General features: G+C 38.8%; 1 protein-coding gene across 3 annotated transcripts in view; it reads right to left on the reverse strand.

Moving 5' to 3' along the window:
* KIAA0586 (KIAA0586 ortholog) overlaps positions 1-23,033 on the reverse strand; it is a 124,318-nt gene that overhangs the window by 37,655 nt on the left and 63,630 nt on the right. For 2 of the 3 annotated variants that reach the window (XM_061156957.1, XM_061156958.1), the window contains 3 exons: positions 18,833-18,967; positions 12,636-12,807; positions 3,161-3,318 (listed from right to left, as the gene is read on the reverse strand). In XM_061156957.1, coding sequence (XP_061012940.1) covers positions 3,161-3,318; positions 12,636-12,807; positions 18,833-18,967 — 465 coding nt within the window. The remainder of the gene's footprint in view (positions 1-3,160; positions 3,319-12,635; positions 12,808-18,832; positions 18,968-23,033) is intronic. The other variant, XM_061156959.1, reaches the window with a different exon arrangement.

The following is a 23,033-nucleotide window of genomic DNA, read 5'->3' on the forward strand; positions in this document are numbered from 1 at the left end:
TAACCCAGTGGGTGGGGTTAGACGATTGGCTTGTCAAGGTTTCCTGGTTAGGGAAGCTTGCGTCAGTGTTCTGGTGCGTGGAACTTGATTTCTTCTCTTTGGAGAGCAATGGAGTGCCCGGTAATGAGTTTTGAGATGGGTCTATGTGTTAGGTGTGACCTTGGGCAGCCTGTATGTTGATGTTCAGGGCTATGTTCCTGCATTGCTGGAGAATTTATGTGGTATGCCTTGCTCTAAAACTTATTGGCTCTTGGGTGGTGGTTGGTTTCAGTGTAGGTATGAAGGCTTTTGGACAGTCACTTATTACTTAAAGTTCCATGTAGTCAGGAGTTTTCTGGTGTTTTCAGGTTTTGGGCTTAAGTCTCCTGCCTCTGGATTTCAGTTTTATTCTTCCTGTAGTCTCAGGACTTCTCCAACTATACAGCCCTGATAAGAAAACTTCTAGGTTAATGGCTAAAAGATTCTCCCCTGTTAGGGACACCCAGAGAGGTTCACAGAGTTACATGAAGAAGAGGAGAGGGAGGAGGGAGATAGAGATGAGCAGGAGGAGAAAAAAGGGGACTCAAGAGGAGAGAGACAGATCTACGCAGCTGTCTGTTCCCAGAGTGTTCTCCGTAGCCCAGTCACCTACAAAGATTCACAGAATTGGATTGGGAAGAGAAGGGGAAAGGAGGAAATAGAGGTGTTCTGGGGTAGAAAACAGAGAGTCAAGATTGGGAGAGAATAATCTTCGGTTTAAAATTAGGGCTTCTCTTCTTTTTTTTTTTTTTTTGTAAGGTTATAGTGTATTGAAAATGAAAATTAAGGAGTAGTAGAGCAGTACTAGAGGACTTTAAAAGAAATAAGAGAAAAAGAAAAATAGAAAATAGAAGAGAAAAAGGAAAGAAAAAAAAAGAAAGAAAAAAAAAATTTTTTTTTCCCTAATTAAAAAAATCTTAAAAATCTATGGAAATGAAAGTTAAGGAGTAATGGGGGAGTAATAGGGGATTTTAAAGGAAAATAAAAGAGAAAAAATAAAAAAATAATAAAAAAAAAAAGGAGAAAAAAGTAAAATTATATCTAGGTGTTTCTCTGGAGCTGTTGCGGTCAGTGTGGGTTCGGCTCAGTTTCAGATAGCTCCTTGTTCCAGCTTACGCGACTCGATATCTACAGGCCCCTTCCGGTGTAGTCAGTGTTTTCTAGAGGGATTTTAATCTGTTGCACCAGTCCCTTCTGAAGCGGTTCCCTTTGTTTATTTGGCTTCTGTTTGCCGGTCTCTTCAGAGCTTCATTTCTGCCCTGACACAGGCGGGCGGAGGTGGACTCTTATTCAAGTAGCTAGTTCCGTCGCTCTGCGGGGCGGGGCTGGCGCTGCAGGGAGGGGCTGGCGCTGCGGGGCGGGGCTGGCGCCGCAGGGACGGGCTGGCGCTGCAGGGAGGGGCTGACGCTGCTTTCTCCATCTGCGCTGCTCAGGCTCCCGGCTGTTCTATATGGAGTGCGCCCAGCGCTGCGCGAGGTTCCAGCCCTCGGGTGTTCCACAAAAGCGCGGAACGAAAAGCTGCGCCTGCTCTCTGTGCCTTCCCCGTCAGAGCGGTCCAGGCAGCCGGGGGCTTGGTGGGCGCACTCCCCCCAGGTGTGGCGCGCCCACTCCCTTCCACGGACCCAGTCTCAGTTTCCGCTGGCGCCAGTCGGGTGCCTGCGCCTTCTGCCCTCCGAGTCCCCAGCCCCAGTCCCCGCCCGCGCCGGTCAGGTGCCTGCGCCCTGTGTCTCGCCGCGACCTTCCCCTCCCCCCTGCCTCCTGCCTCCGGCGGGGCTGTGCCAGTCCGCAGCCTGCGAGCTCTTCTCTGGATTTTCTCGGTCTCTTTGTTCTGCAAACGGCCAGCAGTGTGTTCAGGCCGGTTAATTTACTCTCTCTCTTTTGGTCTCCCACAGTTCAAGTTGGCAACTCACAGAAGCTCCCTCCGATTGTCCTCAGGGCACTCAGGCCTGGACCCTACCCCAAGCAATGCCACCTAAGACTTCCCGGGACGGATCTCCGTCCTTAGCTCTTTTGTCTCACTTTTTATCTTTTATATTTTGTCCTACCTCCTTTCGAAGACAATGGGCTGCTTTTCTGGGCCTCAGCTAGCAATCAGAAGTTGTTTTGCGAAGTTTGCTCTGCGTTCAGTTATTCTTTTGATGAATTTGTAGGAGAGAAAGTGGTCTCCCCGTCCTACTCCTCCGCCATCTTCCATCCATTTTTAAATTGGATTGTTTTCTTAATATTGAATTCTGAGCTCCCTATATATCCTAGATATAAGCCTTTTATCAGATAAGTGATTTGCAAATATCTTCTCCCAATCTGTAGCTTGTCTTTTCATTCTTTTAACAGTGTGTCTTAAAGTGAAGTTCTTATTTTTGATAAAACCAGTTTATTAATTTTGTTCTTTCATGCACAGTTTTTGGTGCCATTTTTGCCTAGCCCAAGGTCACAAATAACTTTTATTTTATTATAGAAGTAACTAACAGATATTTACTCATTATTAGTTTTTTCCTGATCTTTATCTGGTCATAGGTCATTAATATTAAACCCTACATAATAGTGAATTCCATAAACAATCTTTATCTTCCACATTTTTGGCTTTCATCTGCAACACCCTGTATTGCTGTATAATACCATACCATGACTATTTATTGAATAAATTAATCTAAAATGAGAAACATTGTAATAGCATTATTATTAAATACTACTGCATTTAATTTAACATGAGCATTCTTTTTTTTACCTCTTGGAGAATATCCTATTTTTTCAGTACACAAGAATTCATGAATTTTAATATAATAAATATTTACTGAAAACCTACTATGCACAAACTACTAAGCTAGTTATTGCATGGGAATATAGAACATAGCTATCTACTTAGGTAACAGGCATTTTTATATACATCATTTCTAATTTTTAATTTAAAGATGAGGAAATTAAAGCTTAGAAAAAGGCTATGTATGTGTTCAAGGTCCCAGCTAGAAGTTGGATAAGCTAAGATTTATAGCCAAGTTTGAGTCAGTTAAAAAAAAAAAGAAAAAAGGAGGCAAGATTTGAGGCTGTCTGATTCCAGAGACTGTGCTCTTGATACTGTACCATGCTAAGGCAATACTGTTACCATTCTGATTTAAGTAAAGTACAAGTACCATTAATTGGGTACCTGAGGAAAGTCTTCAGCGGCTTCTGGTAATTTAACATCACTTTCTTGTGCTGTCAGAAGTGTCGTGGGAAGAGTAATGTGAGGATCTGGCTGCAACTCCAATTCTCCCAAACTCATTGGACCATGACTGGCACATAAATCTTCATAAACAGCATCTGCTATCAAATATGTAAACAGAAAGTTAAAACAAACTATTTCTTAAAGGAAGAAAAATTGGCTAAAATTGCCAATATTTCTCACCTGCTGAATTAGAAATAGAAATACTTCAACAGAAAATGCCTGTCACCAAGCCTTCATTGCAATTAAAACCAAAGATCATAGCAAATTCAAAAAGTACCTATGTTCAAACATATCTATGGATTATTCTAGGGTTCCAGTCAGCAAGTCGTTTACGCAGCCCCCACATGACACCCACTCTTACATACCAAATCCCAACCCTCCAGAATACCTTTTCAATCAATAAAAGTCAATAGAATACTTTCTATCTAAAATGTAATCTTAAAGCAAAGGACAATTTCCTGACTAGAAAATGTTGGTATTGCTTAGCTCTGCTCTGTAGACATTTTTCTTCAATCAAACTCTTTTCCTCATTCAAATGACACCTCAATCAAATCAATAAAAAGAAGACAATATGAACAGAAACAAATATTTATCTAATAACATCACTGTACATTTATATTGCACTTTAAACTCCAAGCACTTTCACATACATGATCTCATTTAATTTGAATCTCACAATCATTCTGTAAGGTAGGAAGATCAGATAATTTTATAACTGTCTTTCACTGACAAAGCTAAGGCTCAGGTAAGTTAACCAATTGTTAAAAAATCAGAATTCTAGTTAAGAGGTATACAGCAACTAAAATCCTCATCTTTCAACTCCTACTCACTGTTTCTTATTTCACATTCTTGCTAAATTATTTTTCAGAAAATTCTGTTTTTCCTAATTAACGGTCATCTTTTAAATATAGTACAGTATGGTCTATCTCATTTTAATCAACAGAAATAGACCTGAAGCTCTACACAAAAACTCAATTGTTTCAAATGAAATGATATTTTAAGACCCCACAGATATTATATTTTCCACTTACAGGTAGTCTGTTGAAAATTTCTTAGGTATAGCAAATAATCACTCTCTATTTTTTCACATTAATCTATATTTTTAGGTAAGTGAATGTTGCTCAGTCATGTCTGACTCTTTGCAAACCCATGGACTGTACAGTTCATGGAATTCTCCAAGCCAGAATACTGGAGTGGGGAGCCTTTCCCTTCGTTGGGATCTTCCCAACCCAGGGATCAAACCCAGGTCTCCCACATTGCGGGTGGATTCTTTATCAGCTGAGCCACAGTAAGTTTTACATAAAGTTATAAGAAAAACTTATAACCTGACAGGGGAAGAACTTAAGTAGGTAATTCACAGAAGAGCAAATCCAAATAACCATCAAATATAAACTCACCAGTAGTCAGTCATATGTTTATACTTTAATTGACAAAAATAAAAATGGTAATAAAAATAATATCTGGCGGGGATTACAGGGGAAAGGTTGTAATATATTACTGATAAAAATAAATCAGTTTAAAATTTTAAGACAGCAACTTGGCATAACTATTTTAAAATTTAAAATATATTTTCCCTTGGACCTGTCACTTCTGGGGAACTACTCCCTAAATATAAAATGCAGCAATATGTTAGGCTATGTTGTTGCTGTTGTTAGTCACTCAGTTGTGTCCAACTCTTTGTGACCCCACGGACTGTAACCTGCCAGGCTCCTCTGTCCATGGGATTCTCCCGGCAAGAATACCGGAGTGGGTTGACATTTCCTTCTCCAATGTTAGGCTACACATGAGTGAATATTTACTCTAGCATTGTTTATAGTGGGGGGAAATGGTAAGAAAGTAAACATTCATCAATAGAGCAATGACTGAATAAATTACTGGAAATCCACACTGAAAGGTTTTATGCAGTCAATAAAAAGAATGAATTTAAGTAATACTAGTTGACCTGGAGTAATTTCCACAAGGTTTCCTGGGTGAAAACAAAACGCATGATATAATCTCAACTTGAAAAATGACAACAAATGACAACAAATATACACATACCATATGTGTGTGCATATAATTATATGCAGAAGGAAAAAAAAACCTAAAAGGTTACATATCAGAATCTTAAATGTGTTACCTGAGATAAGGCATGAAGTGGGACAGGAAAAAATGTGAGGAGGAGGGGTAGATCAAGAACACTCAAAAAAAAAAAAAAGAATCTATAATTTAAAGTAATATATAATATAATTACATTTTATTTTTATATAAAATGATATGTGGCTGACACATGGGTGTAAAGAAAAAAATTAATTACAAAGACATAAGACAGACTGTGATAAAAGAAAAAAATTATATGTAGAAACCCAGAAAGTGTATAAACAAACATCTCCCAAAAGCATTAAAAGTGCATAATAACTTTCCACTCATAAAACACTCTCACTTAACCTTTATTTACTGACTATGCTACATTCTCTGCTAGAGGACAGAGCTATGACAGCAGACAAGATAAAGTCCCCACTCTCAAGTGAGATTACAAATCAGTGTGATAAGAGCAACATTAGGCAGGTGACATTAGAGGACAACACAGACAGAATATTTGATGGTATCTAACTCAGTGATACGGGGTCAGGCAAGGATTCCATGACAACAATCACAACAATGTTGAATTTGCTACATCACCTCTAAAAATTATACTCATTGAGTGTAATTATGTTAGTTATCCCTTTTTAAGAGAGATGGTCAAAGGATTATTCCATTTAAGTCAAATTTAATTTAATTAATTATAATTTGAAATCCCTAATAAAATCCCTAATTTTATTTTTCTAGAATACTACTGCTTTGAAAAAGCAGCCATGGCAGATTTCAGAGAAGACTAAGTCTGCCTGAATTGCCAGTGCCAGCAGCAGCTTTGGTTGTTGCACGTCTAGTAAGTTATTCCATTTGTATGAAACCCAAAGGCACCTCAAATTCGACTCATTCTTATTTCCTCCTAATTCTATCTTTCCTTCATATCTCCTCTCTCCCTCAGTGAATGGAGATACCAACTATCAAATCATTTTAGCCAGAAACCTGGAGATTTCTTAGATCTTCTCTTCTTTTGCATTTCTCATATCCAAACTAAGTCTTGTCTACTCTCCTTCTCAAATGTCTACCAAATCTCCCTTTTCACATTTCCCTGCTGCTCAATAATGACTCACCAAGTTTACTATAATTGTCTCAGCTAGAGGTTCCTTGCCTCCAGCCTTAATTCTCTCCAGTCTATCCATCGCACTGCACCTCACATGTTCTTGCCAAATAAAAGGCAAATTTGATCATTTCACTCATTTATATACAATCCTTAATGGATCTGTGGATATTATAAAACATTCAGAATTGATAGAAATTCACAAATGACTTTTCCATGGGAATAAATATAAAGCAAGATTGGAATTATTTTCCATTTATACCCCAATAAATCTCTACTATCTTAGAGTAAATCCAAAAACCACTGGATGTTATCATCTATATCTACCTAGTTTCTGCTTATTGGTCCAATTTCATTACATCCCAAGCTCTGAATCAGTAATAAAGAACTTACATTTTCCTGCTTAAGTTTCTTTGTCTTTTCAACTTTATCCCCTTGTCTTATTATGTATTCTGCCACAAAGGTTTCTCCTACACTTACTACATAGCAAATGCCTATTCATCACTGAGAACTCATTTCAAGTAAGCTCCTCACATATGATGCCTGTCTTGATTGCCCTCCCCAGATACAACTGACCTGTATCCCCAATCCTACTTGGACTGCTTTACAATAACCACAATAACCTATTGCATGTTTTTGCTTTCTCATATACTATCTCTACTAGAGAAAAAATTCACTAAGAATAAGGTGTTACCAGGTTTTATGTTCCTACCGCCTAGAATATGCTTAGAGCAGAGCAAGCAATCAAAAAATATTTTTTGAATAAGTAAATGAACAAACTGGAACATGTTTATCACCCTTTAGAGTCTGGCTAATTCCTCTAATATTCAGTTTCACATTGGCTCTTCCAGGAAACTTTCTCTGAGCCCTCATGTGTGGGTTATTCCTCCTCTGCGCTCCTATAGCAGCCTGTGTTGTTGCATTAATCAACAATATTATAATTGTTGTCTCACATTATCCTACATGAGTTTGTAAACTCTCTGGAGAGCAGACATCTATTACCTCTGTCTCTCAAAACCCTTATTTAGTACCAATACACTGCCGAGTACATGCAGGTATTCAGTGCATTTTCTGAGTAAAAGTGAAAGTGAAGTCGCTCAGTCAAGCGGACTCTTTGCGACCCCATGGACTGCAGCCTCCTAGGCTCCTCCGTCCATGGGATTTTCCAGACAAGAGTACTAGAGTGGGTTGCCATTTCCTTCTCCAGGGGATCTTCAAATGAAGAGCTATAACTGGTAGTAAATCTCAGAGTCCTCAGAGTTTGTTCAAAACACCAGTTCACATTTTGGGGTTCTTAAGACAATTCTTCAAACCTTATTTAGCATCGTTTTGTTATTCAACCCAACCTGAGAGCCTCAGAATTAGAAACAGTGGTATAGGACTACGAGTTGCAAATAGGATACTTTCTGAAAATGAGCAGAGGTGGGGACAGGCAAGGTAAGAACAGATGAGCCTCTGTAAACAAAGCTATTAGAAATCAACATGAAAGGCATGAGATTAGACAGTAGCAGAAATAGTGATACACGGGACTCATTCTTCCACAATAACCATTCAGTTCAGTTCAGTTCAGTCGCTCAGTCGTGTCCGACTCTTTGCGACCCCATGAACCGCAGCATGCCAGGCCTCCCTGTCCATCACCAACTCCCGGAGTTCACCCAAACCCATGTCCATCGAGTCAGTGATGCAATCCAACCATCTCATCCTCTGTCGTCCCCTTCTCCTCCTGCCCTCAATCCCTCCCAGCATCAGGGTCTTTGCAAATGAGTCAGCTCTTCGCATCAGGTGGCCAAAGTACTGGAGTTTCAGCTTCAACATCAGTCCTTCCAATGAACACCCAGGACTGATCTCCTTTAGGATGGACTGGTTGGATCTCCTTGCAGTCCAAGGGACTCTCAAGAGTCTTCTCCAACACAACAGTTCAAAAGCATCAATTCTTCAGTGCTCAGCTTTCTTTATAGTCCAACTCTCACATTCATACATGACCACTGGAAAAACCATAGCCTTGACTAGACGGACCTTTGTTGACAAAGTAATGTCTCTGCTTTTTAATATGCTGTCTCGGTTGGTCATAATTTTCCTTCCAAGGAGTAAGCATCTTTTAATTGCATGGCTGCAATCACCATCTGCAGTGATTTTGGAGCCCAGAAAAATAAAGTCAGCCATTGTTTCCACTGTTTCCCCATCTATTTCCCATGAAGTGATGGGACCAGATGCTATGATCTGAGTTTTCTGAATGTTGAGCTTTAAGCCAACTTTTTCACTCTCCTCTTTCACTTTCATCAAGAGGCTTTTTAGTTCTTCTTCACTTTCTGCCATAAGGGTGGTGTCATCTGCATATCTGAGGTTATTGATATTTCTCCTGGCAATCTTGATTCCAGCTTGTGCTTCCTCCAGCCCAGCATTTCTCATGATGTACTCTGCATATAAGTTAAATAAGCAGGGTGACAATATACAGTCTTGACGTACTCCTTTTCCTACTTGGAACCAGTCTGTTGTTCCATGTCCAGTTCTAACTATTGCTTCCTGACCTGCATACAGATTTATCAAGAGGCAGGTCAGGTGGTCTGGTATTCCCATCTCTTTCAGAATTTTCCACAGTTTATTGTGATCCACACAGTCAAAGGCTTTGGCATAGTCAATAAAGCAGAAATAATGTAACTAAATACATAAAACAAGAGGGACAAACTAGTCCTCTATAGGCACCTTCTTTTTTAGGCAACTTTGTTTAATTTCTGGTTCTATTAAATGTATTTGAGAAGGTATTTTTACCTTCTCCAAGCATTATTAAAGAAAGTAACAGTATCATGTGTCAAGCATCATGCTAACTACTTTATATGCAAGAGCTGACTCATTTGAAAAATCCCTGATGCTGGGAAAGATTGAAGGCAGGAGGAGAGGGGGACGACAGAGGATGAGATGGTTGGATGGCATCACCAACTCAAGGGACATGGGTTTGGGTGGATTCCAGGAGTTGGTGATGGACAGGGAGGCCTGGCGTGCTGCGGTTCATGGGGTCACAAAGAGTCGGACATGACTGAGCGAATGAACTGACTGACTGACCTCTAATAACCTTATAAGGCAGGTACTGCTTGTGATAAGCAGCTTCCACTACAGCCCCCTAACACTTGTCTCCTGGTATTCAGACATTTCTGTAGTCCCCTACTATATTATTCCAGGATTGGTCTTTGCTATCAACTGAATGTGGCAGAAGTGATGACATGTCACTTCTGACTTTAGGTTATAAAAGACACCATGGTTTCCATCTTGGGTGCTCACTGTCTCTCAGATCATCCACTCTGGGAAAAGTTAACTGCTATGTCATGAGCAGCATAACAGTTAGGTTCATGTGGTGAGGAACTGAGGCATCTTGCCAACAGTCATGTGAATGAGCTTGGAAAGCAGATCCTCCAGCCCCAGTTGAAGTCCTTAGATGATGGCAGCTCCAGCCAACAGATTAACTACATCCCCATGAGAGATCCTGGGAACCATGCAGCTAAGCCACTTCTAGATTCATGGCTTTCAAAACTGTGAGAGATAATAAATATTTCCTGTCTTCATCTGCTAAACTTTGGGGTAATTTATTACATGGAAATAGATAACTAGTACATTAATATTATCTCTACTTGATAGATGAAGAAACTTGGGCTCAGAAAGATTAAGTTACTTGCCCAAAAATAGAGATCTGGAATTTAAAATGATTTCTGAGACTTCAAAAGCTCAAGCTCTTAGTCACTCTGTTATACTGACTCATCTACATACTTAATCTAATGCCACATTCAGTTCAGTTCAGTCGCTCAGTCGTGTCCGACTCTTGGCGACCCCATGAACCGCAGCACGCCAGGCCTCCCTGTCCATCACCAACCCCCGAAGTCCACCTAAACCCATGTCCATTGAGTTGGTGATGCCATCCAACCATCTCATCCTCTGTTGTCCCCTTCTCCTCCTGCCCTCAATCCCTCCCAGCATCAGGGTCTTTGCAAATGAGTCAGCTCTTCGCATCAGGTGGCCAAAGTACTGGAGTTTCAGCTTTAACAGCAGTTCTTCCAATGAACACCCAGGACTGATCTCCTTTAGGATGGACTGGTTGGATCTCCTTGCAGTCCAAGGGACTCTCAAGAGTCTTCTCCAACACCACAGTTCAAAAGCATCAATTCTTTGGCACTCAGCTTGCTTTACAGTCCAACTCTCCCATCCATACACGACCACTGGAAAAACCATAGCCTTGACTAGATGGACCTTTGTTAACAAAGTAATGTTTCTGCTTCTTAACATGCTGTCTCGGTTGGTCATAACTTTCCTTCCAAGGCGTCAGCGTCTTTTAATTTCATGGCTGCAATCACCATCTGCAGTGATTTTGGACCCCCAAAAAATAAAGTCAGCCACTGTTTCCATTGTTTCCCCAACTATTTGCCATGAACTTATTATTTTTTCAATTAAATAAATATCGACAGAGTACCTACAATTAAAAATGTACTGGACTGTAGGTAACCAACTAGGTGATACCATAAAGATGGGCTGAATAGGATACATCCTAATGGATTTTATTCTTTAACAATTCAGTAAGTACCTCTTTGTTCACAAGTACCAAGCAGCTCTCAAGTGATCTGTGAGAGCCATCTAGTGTCAATTGTACTTAATCACAATCTGCACAGTTAGCTGGATACAGATATAGAAGTTGTATTTTATGCTACTTTGAACCCTAATTTAAAATACTGTAAAAAATTAATACTCTTACTATGTTTATAAAATAAACAATTCAAATATTAACTTATATTTATTTCCATGGAAAATTCAGTATTGAGGGTCTCTCATTTCTGAATGATAAGGTGTTTGCTTAATATAAAACTGAGAGTCTAAATACTCTACACTATGTATTTCTTTCTGATTTCTAGCAAATCTGCATGCCTCCAGAAGTTCTTTTCATTTAATAGACTTCAATAATGAACATGAGATTATCAATAAATGAGAATATAGTTGATCCTCATTACTCTGAAGATTTCATTTCTGCAAATTCACCTGATAAAATTTATTTGTAACCTTGAAATCAACACTCACAGCACATGCAACCTGTGGACATGCATGCATACAGCAGTGAAAACCTGAATCACCCTATACACAACTCAGCAGATGAGGCTAAACACAGGCTGCTCTGCTTTCTTATCAGCTCTTATACTATGAACAAGTATTCTTTTTTGTTGTCTATTTAGTGACAGGTTCCCCACATTCTTATATATTTTGCTGGTGATTTTGCTCTTTAAAATGGCCCTAAAACATAGTGCAGAAGTGCTCTCTAGTGTTCCAAAGTGCAAAAAGCTTTGATGGGCCTTACAGAAAAAATATATGTGCTAGGTAAGTTTCATTCAGGAGTGAGTTATAGTGCTGCTGCTCATGAGAATCAGTGTTAATGAATCAACAATGCATATTAAATAACTGCCTTTAAATAGAAACATACATAAAGCAAGGTTATATATTGTCAAAAATGTTGTATATATATTAATAAATATAATAAATATAAATATAAGATACAGGCTCATAGGAACCTAACCCTGTATTTCCTCTAGGAACAGTGGCTCAGTATTTCCTAATTCAATGTTTCTGGTGACTCTATTATAGGACCTAAGTACTGCAGATAATGAGAATCAACTACATATACCAGAAACTGATATTCTCTATTCTGCTCTTATTCTCAAACTGTTACAGCCGAAAGTTTAGTTAATAAAGTTTCAGAATAACACTGAGTGCACTGAGTTCTGAGTCAGAAACTCCTGCAGCATAAAGAGTGAACGTCTACAGTGTTACCGAACTAAACACTGTCCTACACAAGCTGTGTTCTCTGACAGTTTTCGTGTGCTAGTTATATTTTTCCCAATATACATTAAAACAAATAATATCACTACTAAAAAATCTTAAGTAGACATACACATATTACCAAAACTATCTCATGCCCCACCCAGAGATTCATGTACCAACACTGTTACATGAATCACATTTGGGGAAACATTGCTATATATAGAAAAAGTCATTATCAAACTTTTCAATTATGAATACCCTTTTAAATAAAGAAGGTTTGCAAGCTTCTACCTGAAAACAGTTATGCTTTTCTTAATTCCAAGTAGGAACACTACTGTAGATTATAATAGAAAACAGAATACAGCATTCAACATGAAAACAGTACAAACTGAGTGTGATGGGATTCAAAGTAAATATTCTAACAGACACTACATCAGGAAGGAGTATTTTGGTGGATACCTGCAACTGTGTCACATTGCTGAGATGATGGCTTAAGAGGACATTTTTCATCTGAAGACTCTGCCTTAGCCACAGGTTGCTGCACATACGCGGAAAGTCCCATGAAGATGTCTGCTGTTGCTGCTGGCAGCCTCTGTCCTTCACTAAGCTCACCCACACTGTTTTCCAAGTCCTGTAAAAAGTAGAAACCATTGTTATAAACATCACATTAAAATCAAGTCAAAACAAAAAATATCTATCAAATGCAGAAAAAGAGACACAGATGTACAGAACAGACTTTTGGACTCTGTGGGAGAAGGCGAGGGTGGGATGATCTGAGAGAATAGCATTGAAACATGTACATTATCAATTGTGAAACAGAGCGCCAGTCCAGGTTTGATGCATGAGACAAGTGCTCGGGGCTGGTGCACTAGGATGACCCAGAGGGACGGGATGGGGAGGGAGGTGGGAGGGGGGATCAGGATGGGGAACACATGTAAATCCATGGCTGATTCATGTCAATGTATGGCAAAAACCACTGCAATATTGTAAAGTAATTAGCCTCCAACTAATAAAAATAAATGAAAAAAAAAATCTGTCAAATGTATCAGGATGCAGACCACCTGATTGCTTGAAAAGTATTTTAGAAAGTGCTTATCAAGCCACATACACATTACATGAAACTTAGTTTAATAAGATACCTAAGTGGAGGCTTTGTTTTTCTTATGAAGTATTTTTTATGAAGTTAAATACCCATTATCTGTTTATTCAACCTCCAAAATAGACAGCAATAAAACACACCAGAAAATTTTTATTATTTAAAACACTAAATGCTGGCACACAACCTAAACTGTTTATACAGTTTAAAATTAGAAAATAGAAAATTTAGTTCTTGTTCTTTCTGAATGAAAATCAGCTAAAGTTGTTAGAATGAAATTTATAATGAAACACTTGCTGAAAATGTACAAAAAGTACAAATATGCTTCTTTACCAAATATATAAAGTAAAAACTTTAAAAATGATGTGTTAAAATTCTTTCTGTGTTAAAAACTAGATGACCTAATCACGAGCACATGTTGTGACTTGGAGATATTCTAGTTAATGAGTTTACTAATCAAGAAGTGAATAAAAATTCCAATATATGAAGGCTCTCATTTTTTTATTTAAAATGAGTTTAATCTCAACCAAGGGGTTTTTTTAAACTAGAATATATGAAGAAATCCCTACTGAAACATCTTTGATGACTGTTGACTACAAAATAAAATCTAACTGCCTAGCTCATCATTCACAATTTTCTACAATTTACCCTAATTATCCTCTATAGATTTATATTCTGTAATCTGACTTTTCTTAAAGAATATCAATGGCTCGACATCCTTTAAACAGGAAAAGATTGTTTTTCAATTAATATGAAATCCTTGAAGATTCTTGGGTAAAGTTTAGGATGACAGCTGACACATTTCCTTAGAAATATTTCACAGGACCTATATTACTCCACCACTACCATACAAATGTTGTGCAATATACAGTACCTTCTCTTTGATGAACCAGTTTTCAAGGGTACTTGTAATTGCTAAATTACCTAACACCTTAATACTCTATGGAAGATTTAGCTTCCCTAGCCACAAAACACTCTAATACCACATAAGCATTTATCATTTTTATATTATACTCAAATCTCAGGCTCATGTCAACTCTAAGTTAGTTTATCTATAATCCACAGTAGTACACGAGCCCATCCACATAAATATACAAAATGCAGTTCTGTCCTCAGACTACTCTCACTGACCAGATGCTCCCTCTGGGCAAAGAGTAACAACAAAGAACAGCTACTATTTTCTTACCAAAGCAGTATTTTAACTTACAAATATATCGTTATTACCAGTTCTTATTACAAACAAATGTTTAAAACATAGGAGAATATGTTTAATGTCACTGTTAATCAGACTGGCAAAAATTTAAGACAAAAAATACATAATGAGGTGTCAGAATCTCATAAAGCTGAAGAGCAATGCTTTAGTGTATATATATGGACAGGGAGGCCTGGTGTGCTGCGATTCACGGGGTTGCAAAGAGTCGGACACGACTGAGCAACTGAACTGAACTGAACTGTCTGTTTAAATTATAAATGCCTATGCCTTCTGAGTAATTCCACCCCTCATTATCTTCTATCACTTCAGTTCCGTTCAGTCACCCAGTCGTGTCTGACTCTTTGTGACCTCACGGAGTGCAGCATGCCATGCCTCCCTGTCCATCACCAATTCCTGGAGCTTACTCAAACTCATGTCCGTCGAGTAGGTGATGCCATCCAACCATCTCATCCTCTTTCATCCCTTTCTCCTCCTGCCTTCAATCTTTCCCAGCATCAGGGTCTTTTCAAATGAGTTGGTTCTTCATATCAGGTGGCCAAAGTATTAGAGCTTCCGCTTCAGCATCAGTCCTTCCAATGAATATTCAGGACTGATTTCCTTTAGGATGGACTGGTTTAACCTCCTTGCAGTCCAAGGGACTCTCAAGAGTCTTCTCCAACACCACAGTATCAATTTTTTGGTGCTCAGCTTTCTTTATAGTCCAACTCTCACATCCATACATGACCACTGGAAAACCACAGCTTTGACTAGAAGGACCTTTGTTGGTAAAGAAATGCCTCTGCTTTTTAATATGCTGTCTAGGTTGATCATAGCTTTTCTTCCAAGGAGCAAGCGTCTTTTAATTTCATGGTTGCAGTCACCATCTGCAGTGATTTTGGAACCCCAAAAAATAAAGTCTCTTACTACTTCCATTGTTTCCCCATCTATTTGCCATGAAGTGAGGGGACCAGAGGCCATGATCTGAGTTTTCTGAATGTTGAGTTTTAAGCCAACTTTTTCACTCTCCTCTTTCACTTTCATCAAGAGGCTCTTTAGTCCCTCTTCGCTTTCTGGCATAAGTGTGGTGTCATCTGCATATCTGAGGCTATTGATATTTCTCCCAGCAATCTTGATTCCAGTTTGCGCTTTATCCAGCTCAGCATTTCACCCGATGTACTCTGCATATAAGTTACATAAGCAGGGTGACAATATATGGCCTTGATGTACTCCTTTCCCGATTTGGAATCAGTCTTTTGGTCCAAGTCAAACTTCTGACTCTTGCTTCTTGACCTGCATACAGATTTCTCAGGAGGCAGGTAAGGTGGTCTGTTAGAGAGGCAATTCCTCATGGTGCAAAAAAGGATTTTATTCTTTTCATAGTTTGGAGAAAGAAAAATTGGAATCAGTCTAAAAATGCTTCAGTAGGAGAATAAACTACATGGTAGATAAAAAGGATATGGTATGTCTTTTAGGATTTAGTGAAATTTTAAGAATCAGATAGCAGAATAACACACATATATACGTCAAAATTATCCACACATGAGCATACCCAAACACATGTGCAAATGTTTAGATGCTTAGAAAAAATCTGGAAAGGATAATCTTCCAACTTCTGGGCTTCTGGTCTAGCCAAGATGACACACAAACAAAGGCTGCCAGCTCCCTGTCCCCAAAAATGCTGGAGTAACTACAGAAGTGAGAAGAGCCATGGATTCTGAGAATTAAGTAAAAACTGTGAAAAAACACTGGGAGAGACCAACTGCTAGCGTGACCTGGTGTGTGTGGGGAAAAAAGGGCTGCATCCTGTGGAGGAGGGTGATGAATGAATGACGTAAAGAGCTGCTGTCATTTCCTCTTTCCCTCATTAACTGGAAATCGTCACTGCTTGCCCCTTAACCTTAAAGATCTTGGCAACAATCCGGGCTAGAGATACTAGTGCCCCAGAGCAATGATATCAGGGAGCATGAAGGCCCAGTTGGGGTGAAAAGTTACAGGTGACATCTGACCAGGAACCCATGGGGATTCACTCCTCACTCTGTCCCCCTTTGAACCCGAGGACAGGAATACAAAACCTCTCAAAGAAACTTCTTCCTAAGGGTTTTAAAGACATAACAACCATCAGAAGAACTGAATGGTAGAGTACCGGCAAACAGCCGTGGTCACCATCAGGAGTGGTTCTGTGCTGCCTGCGAAGCCCCTTCCTGGGGCTCATCACCTTGTCTCCTTATATTCACTTAAACAGACCATGGCCTGATTTTAGTCCTTACCCAATACTAATTCTCAGACAAAAGAGCTTATCCTACTGCCCCCACCCTGGCCCCGGAACATGAGTTCATATAACACAAGAAACAAATTACTCAAGGAGTAAATGTTAAAAAAAAAAAAAAAGTGAAAAACATTAACCATATATACATATACGCACACAAAAGGAATAAAGAAAAATACTAACAATGTGAAGCAAAAGATCATTAAAAAAAAGACACAAGTGAGAATATCCAATATGAATAATATAGAAGTCAGATAAACAGTAGGCTAATGAACAAACAGGTGGCTGGCAGATCAGATTGAAGAACTCTCCAAGGAGAGAGTAAAAAAGACTGAAGAGATAGAAAATCTAAGACACAAACAGAAGCAGAAGTATTAATATCTGGAAATAAGTTTTAGCCAGAGAGGGAAGATGAGAGGAAGAAAAAATTGAAAAAGTAGTAGAGAGAAATTTCCCAGCATTAGAAAGATGGAAAAGTCTGACAATAGAATGAGTAAATGAACCAATATTGGTGGTGGTGGTGGTGGTGGTTAGCCGTCCAGTTGTGTCCAACTCTTTTGTGATCCCACAGACTGTAGCCTGCCAGACTCCTCTCTCCATGGGATTTCCCAGGCAGGAATACTGGAGTGGGTTGCCATTTCCTTTCTCTCAAGCATTTTCCCAACCCAGGGATCCAACCTACCACTAAGCCCCTGGAGAAGCCCAATCAATATTACTGATTTCCAAAAAGAAGGAAACAGGGATTAGTTAGTGGAATTTTAAAATTATGCTGACATTTCTGCTATTTTCTACTATTTTTTGTTCCACTTGTGTGTCTCATTTTCTCTCTCCTTTATCTCTCAGATTTCTAGTCTCTATACTAAGCAGCTTGGTTTCTAGAGTTATGAGAGCACTTTCTCAAACTTAGTAGCAGCAATTACAAATAATATCTTTCCAGTGAAATCAATTTTTAATCAATAGCTAAAAAAGCTGCAGAAAAATTAGTTGTTTTTCAACAAGAAGGAATAAGTTAAACTTACATTTTTTTTCTATTACTAAGTTCCATATCTTTTTTCCTCTATCTTTCCTAAGCATTTAAATCTTTAAGAATAAAAATTAATAGAAAATAAAGCTAGCCATCTCCTTGGATGATATATAGAGTTCAGATCTACAGTTCATCTAAAGACAGTTTCACACCTGTTCAAGCAAAGACAACCAAACACAACAGAAAGAATACTAAACAGAATCAAGAACCCAAGTCTCACCTCTATCATTAACCAGCCTGAGTGACCACACTGTACCTTTCCACTTGGCATTTCCTTAAGCTCCTTAATGTTTCAAATCAAATTCAGTATCTTCCCCACAAAACCTGGCACTCTTCTCTCTGCACTTCAAAGTCCACAACTACACAAGCCCAACTTCTCTTAATCAGTGACCAGTTACTGCCAATTCCATACTCAAATTTAAATCTCTCTCCTTTCCATTCCTACTTAACTGCCTTTGTTCCTGTTCTCATTCTGGACTACTCCAATGGCGTTCTGACAGACCTCCATCTTTCCCTCACTTGTCCATGGTTCCTGATGCCTTCTTAAATATCTTAACTTGCGAATCCCTTGCTCACAATATCTTAAGGGACTCCAATGGCCTTACCCTGCCTACAAGGCTCTTAACGATTATCTGGTTCAATCTACTTCTCTAGCTATTTGATCAGTTACTGCATGGTAGAGTAACTGTTTAAGCTCTTTTTTCCCTACAGGACTGTAAGCTGCTTAAAAGTAGGGATCCTGCCTCAACATCTTTGTATCTTTTCTGATGCTGTGTCTGGCATATCATAGATACGCAGTAAATGGTTGCAGAAAGAAAGAACAAATGACTGATCCCCACAAACCATTTAAAAGGGCTTCAGCTTGTTTCATCTGTAAAATATGAAGTTTAGAACTGATGGCCTAAATTCCTTTCAGTTGTAAAAATCATAACTCTATGGTTTCAGGTTAAAGTTACTACAAGACTGATCCCTGAATAAGCTGAAGTATTAGCATGCTTTAACTAAAAGTACGAATATTTTTGTTATCTTTTTCTTGTATTTAGATCTAACAGAAAAAATAATTAAAGTTAAAAAGTACCTCTGAATGATATACGGCTTGCTGTGAAACTAATGATTCCGGGTTTTGTTTAGCAAGAAGAGAAAGAATTGCATCAGCATGAACTTTTCTATGGGGCATCCTAATCACTTGTCCTTCGCTGGGAGGATCATCTTCCTAAATAAAATAAAAAGATAATACAATCAAAAAACAAAAATTAATCCCTCAAACAATCACATTTTTCATATTAATAATTCATGATTCATAAAACTTAAGTCATTAGAAATATGATCATATTGGCACTTTACACAAAGAAGATGGACTCTTTACTATCATTTAGATCTCATTTCTATTCAACTATACTAAAAATCCTTTGTGCTTGCCTCAAATATAATCATCAGTATAAAATAACTTGGTTACATTTGAACTGGAGATTTACTATAAAAGAGGAAAATTAGACCTTCTGTCCCATGAGATTGAGTGACGGTGATTCATAAACATTTCATACAGGACCGTCAAGTTTTTTCTCTCCCAGTCTCCTGCTTCCTGTGGATGCAGCACCCAAAGCTGTGCCCCAGTGTGGCAACGGGGGTGATGCACCGCGGCAATGGTGCAACCTGGACCACAGGCAGAAATGAAAACCTACGGAAATATGTTGAGGCACCTACAGACCTTTGACTGCCCCTGTGCCTTTGTGCTGACCTCCAGTGCTTTTGAGGGGGCAGGAAGACCCAGCTTAGACTTCTTGGCACCTCAAAATAGACCAGTCCCCCAAATGAAGGACAGTATAGGCCACAGAACCAGAACACCGGATTCCTTTGTAAATACCAGAATTAACATAATTTTAGACTCCATTAATAGTAATCTTACCTAAGTATCTTATGTTTAATGAAATAAAGTTTACTAGCTCTGGAGCACAAGCCTTTATCCCCCAGGTGTACACAGGTGAATGCCTACTGATTCATAACTTCAAAGTTAGCCTCAGTTTTTTAAGATTGTATTTCTGCATGTGATTCTATCATAAATTTGTAGCATATCTGATTTTAGGCTTAGCAAAAATATTGAAATTAATTAGTTTTAAATGCAGAAAAAGAAAGATGTTATAATTTAGTCCTGGTTCAGGCCAGCAATTTACTTTGAACAAACTTAAACATGCTTGGCACCAAGATACAGTTCTAAGAAGGGATAAAAATGCCATAATGACATATGAAGTAGGCCAAATATTAGTTTAATGCTTCTCTGAAAATAGACTTCTCCTTTAGTCTTCCCCCCAGTATTATTTTATAAAAGTGATTTCCAGTCTCTTCAGAATAGATTCAACCAATTACTCACAATAATTACTTTTAGAAAAGTAACTGCCCTATTAAAATCTTATCAAAATGCTCCTTTATTATCTCATACTCCCACCTATAGTAGAAAAAACTGTTTTAACACATTTTGAACATATGACTCTCCAGATTAGGCATCTGTCATTACTGTGTCTTCAATAGTGTAAAGATGCTATATGGCATCTTCCATTTTTTGTTTGCTGGACTTGACAAACACCAGCCCCTTGAAACTCAAGCTTTAGAATTCAGATAGCCCCTATCATAACTCAAAATTTACAGTTCTTAGCTTGACAGAACTTAACATCAGGTTTCCCTGGTAGCTCAGATGGGAAAGAGTCTGCCTGCAATGTAGGAGACCAAGATTTGATCCCTGGGTTGGGAAGATTCCCTGGAGAAGGAAATGGCAACCCACTCCAGTATTCTTGCCTGGAAAATCCCATGGATGGAGGAGCCTGGCTGGCTACAGCCCATGGGGTCGCAAAGATTTGGATGTGACTAAAGCGACTTAGCACACGTAGCTTAAGTTGATAGCTTAAAATGAAAGGCAAAAGTATTATGTATCCACATAAAAATCTATCACTATTATAGCTAAGTGATTTAACCTCCTTCAACTCAAAGTAAAATGAGTACTAACATATTTTTAACAAAGGATGTATATCATCCTTTAAGATGCTTTTTGAAAATATAGAGGTTAAGTCTTCTAGCCGCCCACACACATACATGCATACCACATAACACTCATGACCTACTGAATCCACATATCAGAGGGTGGGGCCAAGGACACAGATTTTTAAAAGCTCCACTGGTGAATTTAATACACAGTCCTACTTTACATCACTTGAATGGGTTGCTTTAAAGAAATTCTTACATTATGATTGTAATGGGATAGAAGAACATGATGTTTCAAAAGTATACCAATCTCCTTCTGTTTTCATCACGGTCATATACAATGATACAAATGAAAAGATTAATGTAACTAGCCTTCTACTTCCAGTCAAGACCAGAAACATCCACCTGCTTAAAACAACTAAAACATGGACAAAGTTGTGAAAAAATGCATTTCAAAACATGGAGCATCAGTTAAAAAAAACAATGATCCCTGAGAAATGGGAAACAAATCAAAAGAAGCCTAATGACGGCTCCAGCTCACAGCTTACAGGTTTCCAGTCTGTGGCACAGGAGGCTGAGCTAAAAAGATGGAGCTGAAACTCCAGGAAAGCCAAGACAGCTAGAGTTCTTAAGACAGGCTGCTAGAAAAGTGAAAGCTGCAGAGACAGAACTCTGGAGAACTGCAGATGATTCCCTTTGAGTATTAAGCTGATTACTGATCAGCAGATGCATTTGCGGCACTTACGTGAGACTGCAGGAACAAGCGTCTGAGAAGGGACTGGATATAACAGTGCCTGAAGTTAACTAACATCATATAGAACAAAGGGCGTGGATAATGGCTGTTCCCACTGGCCAGGCTGGAAAACCCCAACACTGAGGCGCTGAGTGGAGTATATAAGAGTCTCCTCTCCACAGTGGGGGATAAGTAGCCCTAGATTGAGTACCACTGTGGTACCGCCTAACAAACCACAAAAGCAAGACTCAAAAGGATAAAACTGTCTCTAAGTACTTCGCCATCTCCTGAGCAATGCTCAGAAATATTTATAGTAATGTAAAAGTGAAGAAAGTGTCGTGTCTGACTCTTCGCAATCCCACAGACTGTACCCTACCAGGCTCCTCTGTCCATGGGATTCTCCAGGCAAGAACACTGGAGTGGGTTGCCATTCCCTTCTCCAGGGGATCTTCCCAACCCAGGGATCAAACCAGGGTCTCCTACATTGCAGGAGGATTCTTAACCATCTGAGGTATTAGAGAAGCTCGGTAATATAAAACATATTATTCAGTTAAATATGAATATAATAAAAACATATTACTCAGTTAAATATAAATATAAGCATATTACTTAATATAAAACATATTACTCAGTATATTATATATTACTCAGTAATATAAAACATATTTATAGTAATATAAAACATAGAAGGAAAAGGTCTACACAAGATTTTGGCAGATAACTTAAAAAAAAGTTCTTCTTAAAGATTTAACACTTCAGTACTTTTGTCTTGAGAACTCCATGAACAGTATGAAAAGGCAAAAAGGTATGACACTGAAATATGAACTCCCCAGGTTGGTAGGTGGCCAATATGCTACTGGAAAAAAGCAGAGAAATAACTCCAGAAAGAATGAAGAGATGCAGTCAAAGCAAAAATAACACCCAGTCGTGGATGTGATAGGTGATGGAAATAAAGTCCAAAGCTGTAGAGAGCAATAGTGCATAGGAACCTGGAATATTAGGTCCATGAATCAAGGCAAATTGGAAGTGGTCAAACAGGAGATGGCAAGAATGAAGATTGACATTTTAGGAATCAGTGAGCTAAAATGGACTGGAATGGGTGAACTTAACTCAAATGACCATTCTATCTACTACTGTGGGCAAGAATCCCTTAGAAGAAATGGAGTAGCCATCATAGTTAACAAAAGAGTCCAAAATGCAGTACGTGGTTGCAATCTCAAAAATGATAGAATGATCTCTGTTTGTTTCCAAGGTAAACCATTCAATATCACAGTAATCCAAGTCTATGCCCTGACCAATAATGCTGAAGAAGCTGAAGTTGAACAGTTCTGTGCAGATCTATGAGAACTTCCAGAACTAACACCCAAAAAAGATATCCTCTTCATTATAAGGGACTGGAATGCAAAAGTAGGAAGTCAAGAGCTACCTGGAATAACAGGCAAATTTGGCCTTGGGAGTACAAAACGAAGCAGGTCAAAGACTAATAGACTTTTGCCAAGACAACGCACTGGTCATGGCAAACACCCTCTTCCGACAACACAAGAGAAGACTCTACACATGGACATCACCAAAT

Source organism: Dama dama, chromosome 12, assembly GCF_033118175.1.
Source record: "Dama dama isolate Ldn47 chromosome 12, ASM3311817v1, whole genome shotgun sequence".
NCBI classification, from domain to species: Eukaryota; Metazoa; Chordata; class Mammalia; order Artiodactyla; family Cervidae; genus Dama; species Dama dama.